The sequence below is a fragment of the Halichoerus grypus genome, chromosome 4 (assembly GCF_964656455.1).
Source record: "Halichoerus grypus chromosome 4, mHalGry1.hap1.1, whole genome shotgun sequence".
Classification (NCBI taxonomy): Eukaryota; Metazoa; Chordata; class Mammalia; order Carnivora; family Phocidae; genus Halichoerus; species Halichoerus grypus.
This window is the reverse complement of record NC_135715.1, coordinates 66,268,054-66,285,613: the sequence shown is the minus strand read 5'-3', so window position 1 is coordinate 66,285,613 and position 17,560 is coordinate 66,268,054. Positions and strand designations below refer to the sequence as shown.

The following is a 17,560-nucleotide window of genomic DNA, read 5'->3' as shown; positions in this document are numbered from 1 at the left end:
CCACATGTAAGTGAAATCATATGGTATTTGACTTTTTTCACTTAGCATAGTACCCTCTAGGTCCATCCATGTTGTTGCAAAAGGCAAGATCTCATTCTTTTTTATGACTGAGTAATATTCTATTGTGTATATATACTACATCTTTATTTATATGCCAGTGGACACTTAGGTTGGTTCAATATCTTGGCTATTATAAATAATGTTGTAGTGAACATAGAGGTACATGTATCATTTAGAATCAGTGTTTTCATCTTCTTTGGGTCAGTACCCAGTAGTGGAATTATTGGATCATAACGATAATTCTATTTTAAATTTTTTGAGGACCCTTCATACTGTTTTCCACAGTGGCTGCACCAAGTTACATTCTCACCAACAGTGCATGAGACTTCCCTTTTCTCCACATCCCTCACCAACACTTGTTATTTCTTATTTTTTTGATACTAGCCGAACAGCAGTTCTTTATTGTGATGTAGTAGTAATGTGGTAACATGGAAAACTAAATCAAAACTTCTCATAACCATCTTAATCATTATGGTGATTACCATAGTTTATGGTACTTTTAACTCACCTACCATAAGGCTAAGTTGAAAATGAGTAAAACTTTTTGAGTGGAAGATATGATGCAGTTATAAATCTTGACCTCTTTTTTTGTTGTTCATTTACAGTGATTCTTAAGGTGGTGGCAACTCTGTTAAAAAATTCTACACCAAGTGCAGAACTGATGGAAGTTCGTCGTTTATTTTTATCTGACATGATAAAACTTTTCAGTAACAGCCGTGAAAATAGAAGGTAAGCAGTTTCAATACCATAATAAAACTTAATTCCATAATTATTTTCTCTCCTTTATCTTCAATCTCTTTCAAAACATTTGTCAAATCTTTCCCGTATTGCTAAATAATTGTAATTATGAGAAAAGGCATTTTATGTTTCTTTGATAATAATCTACATTCATTATATTTGTATTTATTTTTATGTTTTTATTTGATTATGTGGATATTATATTTTAATCGTTTCTGTGAATATACATATTCACAAACCCTTATTTAAAATTCACCATTCCTTTTGGTGACACCCATCTATTGTAATCATGTTGGATTTGCTCATATTCATCTATGCTTTTCTCAGTTTTTGTCTGTAACTGATTGTTGTCATGGCATTTTTGAGCTGGTTAGCTAAGACATGGGATACAATCTAAGGCTATGGTTGCTTCCTGAATCTTTTAATTTCACAGATATTTATTGAGTGGTATGTATAAAGGACTGTGCTGTGCAGGTTGTCTTAGTATATAGTCTTGGTACAATTTAGTGGGGAAGATAACGAAACAATGATTAATGTATTATGTATTAAGTGCATTGTGAATGGTACATATGATGAGGGAGTAAAGAAACAGTAGCTAAATCTGACTGGGAGAGTTAGGAAACCAATTTGAAATGATAATTTGGATTTTTCCAGGTAGAAAAATGGGAGGAAATCATTCCAGGTATAGAATGTAGAATGTGCAGAATGACTGTGCATCTTGCTTTATCTAGGTCAGATCATATTTTCACTCTTTATCTAAATTTCAAAATAGTAAATTCTAATATAAACTAGGTATTTTTAATGAGTTTTTTTCCCACTAGATGCTTATTGCAGTGTTCAGTGTGGCAGGATTGGATGTTTTCTCTTGGCTATATCAATCCTAAAAATTCTGAGGAACAGAAGATTACCGAGATGGTCTACAATATCTTCCGGATTCTGTTGTATCATGCAATAAAATATGAATGGGGAGGATGGAGAGTCTGGGTGGATACGCTCTCAATAGCCCATTCCAAGGTAACAAGAGATTTAGTATTTATAATCTGTGTTTCAGCTGTGGATTGAATGGCTGTAAACATTCATCTGGTGCCATCTTGTGGGCATTTTACATTATGGCCCATTCCTTTATCTCACCTTTCTCCCTTTTTTGTTTTTGGTTTTATTTTCTCTCTGTTCATAAACTGTTAGAGCATGAAATATTTTATAGATCATTAAATTGAAACCCCAGGTTTATGAATTATGAATTTTAGACCCCAGAAGTAACCCCACATATACTTTATAGCTTGAGTCTGAGTCAATAGCTCTTTTACCTAAAACATACCTACCGGTTCTTAAAAGAATATTTCGTGAAATACACTCTGAAATATACATTTTAAGACTTTTTAAAAGTAGTCAGAAATTGCCTTTATTTCCAAGTGAATCATAATTAAGTGTTTAATGGTATTTTTAATTGCATTATCTTTTTAATTCTAAGAATCTATATATTTATATTTCAAATGTTATCTGATCTTGGTAAGAGAAAGTAGTGGGTTAAAAGTAACAGTTGTGTACACGTTAGATTCTGTAAGATTTCTCATTATGTGGTGTCATAGAAAAAGCATGGGTGTCAGAAGTTTGGCTCTTATTCCAGCCTATGCCACAATTCAGTTTTCTGACTTTAGGAAATTCATTTAGTCCTTCTGTGCAGGGGTTAGAAACATTTTTTTTTTAATGTTTTTAGATGTACAGATAGTAAATTTCTTAGGTTTTGGGAGCTGTACAGCCTCTGAAGCAATTAATTTAACGCTGCCATGTAGTGTGAAAATAGCCATAGGCAATATGTAAAAAACTGATTATGGCTGTGTTCTCATAAAACTTTACTTACCAAAAGAAGTGATAAGCAGATTTGGTTCATGGACCATAGTTTGTCAGCCCCCACATTTGGGACTTGATTTCCTCTTCTGTAAAATAAAGGGGTTTTGTATCAAGGTAATCTCCAAAGGAAGGTCCCTCTCAACATAAAATCCTGTTATCATTTAAGTATAAGTCAATATAATATGTGCCTATAAGGAAAGTTATTGAACTTTATTATTTTCAGTTTTATTTTTAGATTTTTAAAAATTTATTTGAGAGAGAGTGAGTGAGAGAGAGGAAGAGAGAGAGCATGAGCAGGGGGACCTGCAGAAGAGAGGGAAAAGCAGACTCCCTGCCGAGCAGGGAGCCTGCCTAGGGGCTAGATCCCTTGACTCCAGGATCTTGAGCTGAGGCTGAAGACAGATGCTTAACCAACTGAGCCACCCAGGCGCCCCTATTATTTTCAATTTTAGTAGAATTTTTTTATTTCTATTAAAACTTACATTTTACAATATATTGACACTTTTTATCATTACATTAACAAATTTTAAAGTAGTATTTTATAAGAAAAAACATCACATTTTTATGAAAAAATATGTATCATAATTATTCTTTTTTTTTTTTTAAAGATTTTATTTATTTGAGATAGAGAGAAGGAGAGACAGTGAGAGAGCACAAGCAGGGAGGGGAGGGAGAAGCGGGCTCCCTGCCAAGCAAGGAGCCTGATGCGGGGCTCGATCCCAGGACCCCTGGGATCATGACCTGAGCTGAAGGCAGACACTTAACCAACTGAGCCACCCAGGCGCCCCATCATAATTATTATTAAACAAGTTTATATAAAGTAACCAATTAAAGTAGCTTATATAAAGATAAAATTGTGATGTTTTAATAGTTTAAAAATGTATATGTTTATAGATATGTGTGATTTTTAAAAAATCTTAGTTGTTAGAAGTAGGCACACATGTGAGTAATAGATGGTGAAAACTGATATAGCAATAGTACTTTGGATATTATATATTATTAGCTGATTTTTCTGTTTTAGCTGAATTCAAATATGTAGAAGTTCAACTGGCATATTAGGTTAGAGTAACATTGAAATACTTGATCTAAAAGAAAAGATTACTGTACTTAAAACTTTAATGTTGTTAGTTTACAAGTCATCTAATAAATCATATCTATTTTTGATGATTATTTCCAGTTACTTAATGGAACTTATCTTAAAATTATTTGAAATCTTAAAATTTTTGACACCATTTTTGCTTTTACCATAACTTTATTTGTATTTTTTTTCTTCTCGGTACGTATATAAAATGCCTTAATGTTTTCTTCACTTATTCCTAAGGTCACTTATGAAGCACATAAGGAATACCTAGCCAAAATGTATGAAGAATATCAGAGACAAGAGGAGGAAAACATTAAAAAGGGAAAAAAAGGGAATGTGAGCACTATCTCTGGTCTTTCATCACAGACTACAGGAGCAAAAGGTGGAATGGAAATTCGAGAGATAGAAGATCTTTCACAAAGCCAGAGTCCAGAAAGTGAGACAGATTACCCTGTCAGCACAGATACTAGAGACTTGCTCATGTCAACAAAAGTGTCAGATGATATTCTTGGAAATTCAGATAGACCGGGAAGTGGTGTACATGTGGAAGTGCATGATCTTTTAGTTGATATAAAAGCAGAGAAAGTAGAAGCAACAGAAGTAAAGCTTGATGATATGGATTTATCACCAGAGACTTTAGTAGGTGGAGAGAATGGTGCCCTTGTGGAGGTTGAATCTTTGTTGGATAATGTATATAGTGCTGCTGTTGAGAAACTCCAGAACAATGTACATGGAAGTGTTGGTATCATTAAAAAAAATGAAGAAAAGGATAACGGTCCATTGATAACATTAGCAGATGAGAAAGATGAACTTCCTAATAGTAGTACGTCATTTCTCTTTGATAAAATACCCAAACAGGAGGAGAAGCTTCTTCCTGAACTTTCTAGCAATCACATTATTCCAAATATCCAGGATACACAAGTACATCTTGGTGTTAGTGATGATCTTGGATTGCTTGCTCACATGACTGGTAGTGTAGACTTGAGTTGTACATCAAGTATAATAGAAGAAAAAGAGTTCAAAATCCATACAACTTCAGATGGAATGAGCAGTATTTCTGAAAGAGACTTAGCGTCATCCTCTAAAGGGTTAGAGTATGCTGAAATGACCGCTACAACTCTGGAAACTGAGTCATCTGGTAGCAAAATTGTACCAAATATTGATGCAGGAAGTATAATTTCAGACACTGAGAGATCTGACGATGGCAAAGAATCAGGAAAGGAAATTCGAAAAATCCAGACCACTGCTACAACGCAAGTGAGTTACCCTACATGAGTTCTAAAAATGCTTCGAACAGATAATGAGTTGATAGCACCACAGCAGTAAGAGTCATTTCTTACCAGCTACACCATGTTTATACTTAATTATGGTGCTATAGTAATTTATGGAATCAAACAGTGTGGTAGTATACATAAGAGACATTTAAAATACCTGAATTGTATTTCCAACTCTGCCACAATTTGTCTGTGGAACTTAGCTGAACCTCTTTGGGCCTTGAATTTCCTTAGACAGTACAAGAGGTTGTACTCGATTAAAATGTGACCTTTACGGGCTCTACCCATTCTAATAGGTTATGACTCTGTGACTAAATTTACACATTTTGTACTCAAGATCTTCATTCTGAATACTTGATTAATTTTAACCTTTTAAAGCTTCAGGCCCAACCTTGTTCTGTGAATTATAGAAAAGAGGACTTAGAGCCCAGATTGAACAGATAAATGAAATGAAGGGTAAGGGGAAAGGGAATTGTTATTTATCAAGTGCCTACTGTGTTCCAGGCACTGTGCCATATGTTTTCAGATTCAATCCTCACAACCAACCTGTAAGGTAGGTAATATGGCTGAGAAAATGTGCAGTTATTAGCAGTGAGAATTTTCTTTACAACCACTTGGATAGGAATCTGTTATGAGAAAATTAAAGACTCTTAGGCCTGGCGGTGAGGAAACATTAGTGCTGCAGTTCTGGCCTCACCAGAATAAAGCTAAAAATAGATGCTGTTTTCTGATACGAATTTTAATTGTGGACCTTTGAGTTTTAAGACTACTTCCTTGTTTTCTAGGCTAAATTACCTTATGGTTAGGAGTTGAAAAATAATTTTACACTTAATGATTTGTTTTTTGGTGTTTCTCCAGGTTTTCCACTCACCTTTTAATGTCCTCAAAGATAAAATTAACATGTTTCCATTAGAATTATATTATAAAAAGTAAACCATACCTTTCTGGTGTCTTTGTACTCTAGTAACAATATTAATAATATATTGTGTGTTTGGAAAATAAAAACAGAAACAAAAAGTATCTTCTGTGTATGGGAAAGGTATTTTTATTTTTTCTCTATTAACTGCCAGTTTCCATTTTTTGTGGCAGTTGCACCACAGTGATAACTGGAAGGGAGTGGAGATACTGAATTAGGTAAAGACTTAAAAGAAAGGAAAGCATGGTGCCTTGTTTTTATTTATTTATTTGACAGAGAGATAGGGAGAGCGGGAACACAAGCGGGGGAGTGGGAGAAGGAGAAACAGGCTTCCCGCTGAGCAGGGAGCCCAATGTGGGGCCCAATCCCAGGACCCTGGGATCATGACCTGAGCCGAAGGCAGACGCTTAGCGACTGAGCCACCCAGGCGCCCCAGCATGGTGCATTGTTTATTGAACATGGTAATCACTGGGCTTGCCTGGTTTTCACTTAGAGTTTGTAGGTACTCTCTGGTTTTCTAACTTATCAAATAAATGTACTGTTTTTCTAAATTGAAGTATTGTGAGTGAAATAGACTTTGAGTTAACTTGAATCTGTTCAAGTAATATTTTTTAATCTTGTGTTTCCAATTATAGTTAGTTGATGATATATATCCAGTACACTTCAATGTGAGTTATATGCTCACTTTCCTAAGGAAGAAATGTGGTCTAATATGAAGACTCCATAAACAGGGGTAAAGAGGACTTGGTTTTCAATGTGAACTTTGGTGTTAGACCTGAGGTATTTGATTACCTTGCATAGTTTTTGAAACAGCAAAATAAAAGTAATAACAGTAGCCTCTTCAGCTCAAAAAGGTTTCTGTCCAGGGAATCACCAGATGAATAATACATGTAAGATATATAACCTACCAAAGTCATATGCAAAGCTTTACTCACTCACTCACTTGATTATACTTTGTTTTCTTTTTGAAACAAAAGAAATTTTGAAAATTTCTTTTGCAGTCTACAAAAGTTCACCTTTTCTTTCTCTAGGCTGTTCAGGGTCGGTCTATTACACAGCAAGACAGAGATCTCCGCGTCGATTTAGGATTTCGAGGAATGCCGATGACTGAGGAACAGCGGCGCCAGTTCAGCCCAGGCCCACGCACTACAATGTTCCGTATTCCTGAGTTTAAATGGTCTCCAATGCACCAGCGACTTCTCACCGATTTACTATTTGCATTAGAAACAGATGTACATGTTTGGAGGAGGTAGAAATATTTCTTTTCTTAAATAAGGCAACTTTCACTGAAGAAAATGAGTATTTTAAATTAGTGACATCAGTTGATCCGTAAGGGAATTATATCATTGAATAATCTCACAAATTGAATTTACTAAAAGTAATCCAACATTGAAATTTTATATAGAAACTTGAATATTTTCACAAAGGTTATAAGGCCTAGGGCTCAAGTCAAAAGGTGTCCCAAGAATTCAGGTTTAAGACAATTAAAAAGCAAAATTTTGCCTATTCTATATATAAAAGAGATTTAGCAACAACAATAAAAAGTTTCAGTTTTGGTTCAAAGCTGTTTCCACATTTTTATTCTTCTGTTAAAATTAATACCATATACTAAATATATTCTTGGTAATAAGATTATAACATATAGTGTTAAAATAGAATTTAAAATCACCTTACAACATCTATTTTTAGAGCCTTTACCCTTAAAGTAGTTAGTATCAGCTCATATATAATCACTTAAAGAAAACAGTCTACATTGGGGCGCCTGGGTGGCTCAGTCGTTAAGCGTCTGCCTTCGGCTCGGGTCATGATCCCAGGGTCCTGGGATCGAGCCCCATATCGGGCTCCCTGCTCAGCGGGAAGCCTGCTTCTCCCTCTCCCACTCCCCCTGCTTGTGTTCCTGCTCTCGCTATCTCTCTCTCTGTCAAATAAATAAATAAAAATCTTTAAAAAAAAAAAAAAGAAAACAGTCTACATAAATTAAATCATCACTTAAGGAAAACAAAGTCTGCATAAATTAAATCATTACCTTGCCTCACTTTCAGTTAATTTTCTAATAGCAAATATGCAACAAATTAAGCAGTTATGAGAGTATGTCATTTATGTGTGCATGCACATAAATTAGGAAGTTGATGGCTGTGACAGAGTACCCCACTGACTTAAACAATCAGTGGCATGGTCTTCTCTGGACTGAAGGAGGCTTCGCCTAATTTTCCTTCTGAGATTCAAGGTGGCTGATTCAGCTCCCAGTACCAGTTCAACATAGGAAACTTGCCCAAACTAGAAGGCAGGGGCTCTTCTTCCTCCTTCATCCTTTTCTTCATTCCTCCTCTTTTTTCCCCTCTCCTTCCTCCTCCTCTCTCTCCTCTTTTTTCTTCTCCCCATTTTCTTCTCCTCTGTTTCTTCCTCCTCCTCCTCTACTTTTTCCTTTTCCCACTCCTTACCCTCCCCTCCTTTCTTCTTTTCTAAAAGAAGCCCCTCAAGAAATCTCCCCCTTACCTCTCATGTGCCAGCAGTCAATCACCAGCAAAGGGGAATAGGATTATTAATAATGCCTGTCCTATTTAGAGCAATACTGGTTAATAACCTAGTAGCTGGAATAAAGCCAACCTTTCCTATACCTGATCTAGCTCAACAATAGAACAAAATCTAGATTGTGTTAGGGAAGAAGGAATAACTATTATGGAAAACAGTCAATGTCTGCCACAGAAAGTTTTTACTTCTAATTTTATTTGATCAGTTTGTCCTTAGGCTACTCATGTGATAGAAACAATGGTCTTTCCATTGCTAGTGTTGTTATTTGCTAAATTACCTAGGGATGCTAAATAAGGAAACTGGAATACAATGAAATACATTACTGTTAACATGACTTATCAATGGAGATATATAGTGTAACTTATTAATTACAATATTAGTAGTCCCCAAATGAGAGATACTCAGCTTTCCTTCCTTTAACATATGATGGAAACATAACATATACATAGATACCATGTGTCTCTGTTCTTTTTCACGAGCTGTCATAAAATTCCCCAAACAGAATTTTACGTAATTTAATTTTTTAAAAGATTTTATTTTTATTTGAGAGAGAGAGCACGTGCACAAGCAGGAGAGGGGAGAGGGGCAGAGGGAGAGGGAGAGGAAGAAGCAGATTCTCCACTGAGCAGGGAGCCTGATGCAGGGCCCATCCCAGGACCCTGAGATCATAACCTGAGCTGAAGGCAGATGCTTAACCGACTGAGCCATCCAGGTGATCCTAATTTAATTTTTTAAAAGATAGCACTTACTTTTAGGATTGGGCAAACATCTTGACATCTAAGATGTCATAGATGATAGTTTACAATTGTAAAGAGTGAGAATCATTGACTTAAAATTGATCATGCTAAAGATTGAGTATCAGCTAAAGAAGAACTGATATCTGGCCTTCCATTCAGTTGCTGATGCTTTTTCTTCAAAGAATTTATCCTTAACCAAACAGTGTTAGATAAGCATGTTCTCTCATCTTGCCACCGTCATGTGATATGAAAAGAAGCATGACTAATTCTTTTTGCTATCAGTAAGATACATCATGAGCAATGGAAGGTCTTTTTCTTATTGTAAATATTGTGAACATTACTTAACTTCACACACAGAAGAAAGTGGCCACAGCCCTCCTAGTGAACTAATGCTGAGTCCTTGGAGTGAATGATGCCTCAGTTGGTTTCACTGTCTTCTTGACTGGATCGGTTACAGTGTTTAAGTCCTATAGCACTTTGCCTTGTTTCCAACATTGGAGTAGCCATTGCATACCAGATACCATTGAATTCCTATAAAAATTGGATGAGTTTTTGTTTCAGTCTTTCATAAAATTGAACCTTTTGGTTGACAGAATTGGCTGTTGGCATCCGTACGGAAACCAACTGGCAGCTTTCCTTGATGAGCTTTTTGACGTGTGGACACCATTTCATGTCTACAGCTGTTTGTGGGATGTTAAGGAAAAAGTGGAACTTCAAAATCAAAAAACAGACCAAATTTGAGATACTAAAATTGAACAAAAAAGAACAGTTGATCATGGAGTAATCTCTTTTTTCCCATTAGAAAACAGTTCATATTCTTGACAGACATCAAATTAAAGCAGTGTATTTTTCTGGGTATCTAAGTTGCATGTTTTGTATGGAAAAGCTGTACTGCTGACCTTTAAGATATTTTTCCTCCTTGTATTCAATAAGTCCTTGAATTTTTGCTGATTTATTTATATTTCCCTATCATGTCACTTCTGTGACTAGCAGTATACATTTTCAATATGGCTGGTCACAGGTGGGGCTGCAATCTGGTGATAAACAGAAACTGCCTGAAAGGTAAACTTAGAGTTAACTATCCAGTTGTTCTAGAGTACCTGAAGATGGTAAATAAGGAAAATTGATTTCAACACAAAATAAACACGCACTGTAGTTTTAAAGCAGAAACCCAGTAATGAGTTAATACATTTGGATACAAAGAAACCCTGCGGGGATGAATGTTAAGTCTTCGGTAGTATGATATCTCAATTGTAAATTATTTTCTTTTCTAATAATTCCATTTTAAATTTGCCTCACTCTTCAATATTTTTTACTTTATAAATGTTAGAAAGTTAACTTCTTAAGGTAAAATGTTCATTTGTGTTTTGTTTTTCTGCTCTTTTAGTCATTCCACAAAGTCTGTAATGGATTTTGTCAATAGTAATGAAAATATTATTTTTGTACATAACACAATTCACCTCATTTCCCAAATGGTAGACAACATCATTATTGCTTGTGGAGGAATTTTACCTTTGCTCTCTGCTGCTACATCACCAACTGTAAGTACTTGGCTTCCATCTAGTGGTGTATTTTGTAATTACCTGACTAGAGCCTGTCAGCAGTGTTCTCTACTGTAAACAGATTTTAAGGAGACACGTTCACCTAAGGCAACTTCTCCCCATTTCTTTTTGTCAGTGTTGGGTTTCAGCCATGTGTGTCTGTGAAAATATTTCTCTGGTGATTTGATGAATACTTTTGAAGAAGAGCCAAAACTATAAATGATTTAACTTTATTTTCCATATATTGCCTATTTCTTCAAATATATATTATGGTAAACTTAAAAAATTTTTATTCTATTACTTTTGAAATTCTAAATACAAGCACATGGTTATTGTGTAAGTAAATAGTCATAAATCTAAATTTAGAAAAAAATCATTAGATATGCAAAACCTCATGTGAATTGCTTGAAATATTATTTCTAAACTTAATATTATTTTAAACTATATATGGGACTTTTACATTCTTGTTCTCTGAGATTTAATCTTGAAGCCAGCAATCTGCTTCCAAAAGGGAACCAAATTAATGAATTCTTACTTAAAACTTAGGCACCTCAGATAGAAAAAATATAAATAACATACCACTTTTACACTATTTGAACAATTTCATAATCCTTAAAAAACTCAAAAAACTTTTTATAGACATATGGGCTGTAATAGCATTTGCATCTGAATTTATCTAGTTCAGCATTTATTTAAAAAGATACAGCTGTCTTTCTAGATAAAACATTGAAATATATTAAGTTTTAAAGGCATTTAATATTAACTATATGTTTAAAACATAATAGGTCAATGTTAACTTTATATTTTAGTTGTAGTTTAAAAAAATTTCTGGCTTATATTAAAAAAAAAAAAGACTCCACAGCTGCTTGCCCGGATAGGAAAGAATGTAGAACTCTACTTCGCATATTGACTGTGTTCCTGCCACCATATTGGAAACAAATCCATGAGCCCAAAAGGTATGCTCTCCCCACAGAGAAACCTGCTCTTTTGTTAAGATGTCTTTTACTTGGTGGAGCAGTGTTTCCAAATTAATCTCTGGCTTTATTTCATTATTAACCAGCTTTTCTTATATGATTCCTTTTCTCACTATAGTTTTTTCAATGCCATCAGACCCAAAGTATCACTGAAACTTAAATATTGGCAGCGAAAGATTGTATGCCCAACATCTTTCCCCCCTCACAGGCACGTACACTTTGATTTCATCCATAAATTTATTCAAGAAGTTGACAAAGGCAAGCAGGCTAGTTCAAGAAGGAGAGCAGCAAATAGATCATCATTATTAGGGCCTTAATGAAATTAGCAGCTAAGCAAGGAAATGGAGCCAGGAAGAAAAATAGTTGATGGCATGTGAAGAATGTAGATATCCTGTGAGATTAATGTACCTACCATCCCTTCTCTTCAATTTCTGATTTCTCCTGGTGATTTACACCAAATTCAGGTAAATCAAGAGTTGTGTATGATTTTCAAAATGAATTCTAATACTGAAACAGGGAGGGTTTTTTCCCTTCTATACATTAAAAACTGAAAAATATCAATATTTTCTCCTGACATTTTTCTTCATCATATAAAATTTTTTAATGTTTTCTGAATAATCATTTGTCATCAAGAAATTTTAAAAGGTTGTATTGAAATTCATTTTATAATATTTTAAAATTTTGTGCAGAACTGAAGATAACCTCTATATAAAATTAGTAGTAGGTATTAAAATTTGTATAAGCTTGAAATATTCATATTACTAAATAGTCTTCCAAATTTTAAAGCTGAAAGATCTCCATCAAGATAGAGAAAATATGAAATTACTAAAATAAATTGTCCATAAATGTTATGATTTACATACTATTTCACTGCCCAAATTTACTTTTTATTTTGTAATGAATATATAATAAAGATACTGACATTTTGAGGTTTGACTTCCAAAATTATTACCTTTGCAGTGTGGACCACTATATTTTGCAATTTGAAACTACTTATTGCTTAGAATACTCTTTTTTTTTTTTTTAAGATTTTATTTATTTATTTGAGAGCAAGAGAGCGAGCCTGAGGTGGGGGAGGGAGAGGGAGAAGCAGGCTCTCCACTGAGCATGAAGCCCGCTGTGGAGCTCTATCCCAGGACCCTGGGATCGTGACCTGAGCTGAAGGCAGACGCTTAACTGACTGAGCCACCCAGGTGCCCTGCCTACAACGTTCTTAACAGACTTAGGAATTCATTCAGTTGTAGAAATTTTTTTTCATTGTCTATTTCTCTATATTTCTGTCATTTTGGTTCTTTAACTGATTGTACCTGTGCCTGGTATACAATAGCTGATTATGTTCTTTGAATAAATTGCTTCCTTAAAAGAAACAGCCAGAATGTTTTTTCCCACTTTATACTAGTAGAACCATGATTGGTGCTGACTACTGAGTATTGTCTTCTCTTACTTGATTGTGTATCATTCCTATGAAAAATTGTAATGTAGTAGAGGGAGAAAGTTGGGAAAGAGGAGATTAAATAAAGAGGACAATTAGAACTGAATATATAAAGAGCTTTTGACTTAAATTTAACATGTAAAAATCCAAAAGTGAAAAAGGAAGCATTGACAGTATACGATTAGCAGAAGAAAACATTGTCATGTAGGTGCCATTATAATTTCAATCCTAGATACATGAAGAGAGAAACATTTGATACTGATGTTCGAGTGATCTCATGATTTTGTTTAGGTTTGTGTAGTTTTAAAAATATTTAAGATATTTAAAAAAATTTAAGATATTTTAAATATTAAAATATTCATTAAATGCATATGTGCATGAATAAATATGAATAATGATGGATGCCTGTGACTGGCCAACTTTTTCTGTATGGGTCAGATGATAAATATTTTCAGTTCTGTGAGCTATATGGTATCTGTCTGAACTACTCAACTCTGCTATTCTGCAAAAGCAACCATAGACAGTTACATAAAGGAATGTGTGGGTTTGTCTCAATAAAACTTTACTTATAAAAACAGGCAGTGGGGCAGATTGATTTATGGGTCATAGTTCACTGACCGCTGACTTAGAGCATGATCCTCACATAAAATACAAATGTCATAGTATAATGTTTTAGAGTGAAAGCTATTATTTATTACTGACCATTGAAAATTCAGTAGTTAGAGCTTAAGATAAACTCATTATTTCCTATTAAACAAGAACTTGAATTTGACTTACTGAATATTTAGTTTAATTTTTAGAACAATTTCATCGAATGTTGTGGTCATTATGTTCTATTAGAAGATATGTAACACTTCACATTCAGCCATACTAATTTTTTTTTTTAGCATTTGACATGTCTAATATTGAAATTGTATTTAATTTTGAGAGGGTAAATAGAATGCTAAGTATTCTTCTTTTTCTATTTTACCAAGGTGACCAACAATATTAGTTGTATTTGTTTCTACTAGCAATGAACATGTGGATGCAGAAATTAAAAATACAATACCATATGTAATCACTCAGTATGAAATACTTAGTTTTAATATAACAATAAATATATGATATTTTTATTCCAAAAACTACAAAAGACTTATAAAAGCAATCAAAGATGGTCTAAATAAATGGAGACTATACCATGTTTATGGGTTGGAGACTCAACATAATAAAGGTAACCCTTGTCCCCAAATTGATATTTAGATGTATCACAGTTCCTCTCAAAATCCCACCAAAATTTTTTATAGTCATAAACACTATTTTTTAAAAAATTCACATGGGATAATTAAAACCGTTTTGAAAGAATCATTATATATTAATCACAGTAATCAAGACTGTGTAGTATCTTAGAAAGACGTAGTTCAATGGAACGGAACAAAAACACAGAAATGGACCCCCAAACAAACGCACAACTTTTTTTTTTCCACATTTGTTCATAAGCAGTTCACTTAAGGGGAAGGATAGCCTTTTCAAAAACAGGGTAATGATAGGTTTTCTTTATAGTTACCATTGGAAAAAATGATACTAAGCTCATCTCAGGAATATGTCTTTCCCATTTCTCAGTATAAGTATGGATCTCAGATAAGTATGGAAATCTCATTTTCATCAAAAACAGAATTGTTTCCCATCATCAGTGAGATTCAGACACAATCTTTTTGAAGTTAGGATTCAATATAAAGTATATGGATTATGGATTTTGGCATAAGATAAATCTATATTTTAATCTGGGTTCTACCACTTACTAGATAGGACCTTACTCTCAATTTCTTCATTTCTGAAAAGGTGTTAATTATGCTTATTTAACAGGGAGTTTGTGAAAATTAGGACAAGTAATAAGTGTAAAGCTCATTAGATGGAGAAGGCTCTTGATGTTTCCTTCATTTAGTGCCCTTTCAGAACTGTTTATTCAGATCTTTGTCATGATAGAGTAATTTTCCCATTTATAAAATAATCTGCCATATTCAGAATTCTAAAATAGGGTATCTGAGGCAAATTTATTTATAATGGGTGATTCATTTTGATGGCAAAAGATTTACATGGTATAGTCTTTTTGTCTGCTATCCCGGTGGGATTGGCATAGTGGTGGTCTGTTTTCTGCTTTGGGATCTCATATGCATATACTAATTTCCACTAAGGATAACATTTGTGTATTGCTGTTGCAGTATCATCATGTAAGAAAAGTTGAATTGTTTAGATTAATGTTACTTGTAATATTTCAGTGGAAACTTTAAGGAAAAAAGAGTATACGTATACAGTATTAGTGAACACCTTCAACTTAATATTCATTGAAGAAGCAGGACTTTTTGCAATTTTAGCTTTGCCTAGATTATTTAAAGTCCTATGTAGCATAGAAAATAAATTACAAAAATAGTTTCAAGTCTATAAATTAAACCAATGGGTTTAACTTTAGTACCCAGGGAAAAATTTTAAACTTCTTAGTATACAGTTTGACCAATCTTTGGTTTTGGAGAGAGGAATTATTTTTGTTGTTATTGATGATGTTTTTAGAGTTAGTATTTCTATGACTAGTCAGTTGAACCCTTTCTTTTATTCTCTATATGTTGTACAAGTTGGTCATGAGTGAAAGTAAGGAGTTGTAGAAAAAAAAATGAAGAGAAGCAAAGAACATGGATCAAATACAAATTGCATAATCACTTTGTGATTTTAAGTTGATCATTTTGGTCCACCATCCAAAACACTGAATGTTTAGAATTTAATTCAGTGTCACTTGTCTGTTAAGAAAAATAATAGTGACTGATATTTCTGGCTTTCCTAATAGTTTCATAATCATGAAAGAAGAGCAATATTTTCTGTCAAAAAAATGATGACAAGATCTTAAATTTAGTTTGTATTTCCTTACCATTATCAGAATGTGGAGTTAATTTACTAATTACTGATTTACTAATTACTAAATTACTAATTTTTTTGTTTGTCTCATAATACTGATCATACTGTAGTATTCTCAGGGGGCTTTTATGCATTTTCCTATACAGTGTACCATGAAAATGGTGTTTATTGAAATTTATGCTCACATATATTTGTTGTCAAAAATCAGACAATAAGAACAGTTGATGACTTTAATTGTGAAACTTAATTCTAGCCACACTTTTGAATATATTGAATATAATTCTCAGTTAAGACTCTGAAATTTAGTATAATATCTATATAGTTAGCTTAGTTCACATGAAGGCCTCATTAGTGTATCAGTAAGTTCTTTTCTAGCAAGGGAAAATGGTTTTTAAGTTATAATCACTACAGTATTTTATTCTTTGACTCCTGGGATTTTGATCTATAGGAAGGGCTCCAGATATTTTAGAAAACAAATTATAACATGATTCCTTAATGAAAATTCTAGAAGGTTGGTATAAATAGTTTATTTCCTTAAGTCATTCCTGCCTAACCCAGTACTGAGTTAGGGCTTTTACAGAGACATCATATTAGTTTATTTATTAAAATGCTTCCTTAGGTATCTGCTAGGAAAATATATTTATTTTATAAAATAGAATATGCATAATTTTAGTATATGAACTATATAAATATAAATAATTTATATATTATTTGGGCAGAGTTACTCTAATGAAATAAAATAAACATTAGTCTAAATATTTGATATTTAATCTTAATCATATGTAATTTATAAAAGGAATATCTCTTCTAAGAACTTTGCTTCTAATAAAATAAATATAATTTTTAAATATATTACTTTGTGTTTCAATTTTACATTGTATTTTTATTTAATTTTAATAATTTCCTTTTCTTGTACTTTTTTGATCTGTTGTCTGTTTTGTCTAATGCATGTCCAGGGTTCTAAGGTTAGTATTACTTCAGTAATTTTCAGGTTTTCAGTTTTCAGTTTTATTTTTGCTTATTTATGGAATTTTTGACTTGGTTATATTTTGAGTTTCCATACCATCTTTAATATTAGACCTATCTTTGGTATATTTAAAATATTCATTAAAAGGACTTTTTCTCAATGCATTGATGAATTATTATTCACAATAACCTTTAGACTAAACTATTGTAATATAATGAAAACAAATTTCATTCATATGTACAATCAGATGTTAATTGGTTCCAATGAAAGGAGATTGGATGGGATATATTTTATTTTAAGATTTAATAATAATCATATGTGAGTGATCTTTATTGTTAAATGTATGTTATAATGTTTATATAACATTTCAGCAAAATTATAAATTACTTTTATATGGAATTAATTAAGAACTCCCTTTTTGGTTTTTTGTGTTAAGAATGCTTTTTATTTTAAAATTTTGTTTTGTTTAGTCAAAAATAACAGTTTGGCAAATTACATGGCTGATTAATAATTCTGTTAATAATTTCTGTATGTAATTTAGTCATTTAAAAATGAAAACATATTTTGAAGGTTA

At 33.1% G+C, this 17,560-nt stretch overlaps 1 protein-coding gene across 4 annotated transcripts in view; it reads left to right on the top strand.

Annotated features, from left to right (window-relative positions):
- NBEA (neurobeachin) overlaps positions 1 to 17,560 on the top strand; it is a 694,224-nt gene that overhangs the window by 225,877 nt on the left and 450,787 nt on the right. For all 4 annotated transcript variants that reach the window (XM_078070461.1, XM_078070460.1, XM_078070459.1 and 1 more), the window contains exons 20-24: positions 666 to 789; positions 1,620 to 1,812; positions 3,971 to 4,987; positions 6,952 to 7,169; positions 10,577 to 10,730. In XM_078070461.1, coding sequence (XP_077926587.1) covers positions 666 to 789; positions 1,620 to 1,812; positions 3,971 to 4,987; positions 6,952 to 7,169; positions 10,577 to 10,730 — 1,706 coding nt within the window. The remainder of the gene's footprint in view (positions 1 to 665; positions 790 to 1,619; positions 1,813 to 3,970; positions 4,988 to 6,951; positions 7,170 to 10,576; positions 10,731 to 17,560) is intronic.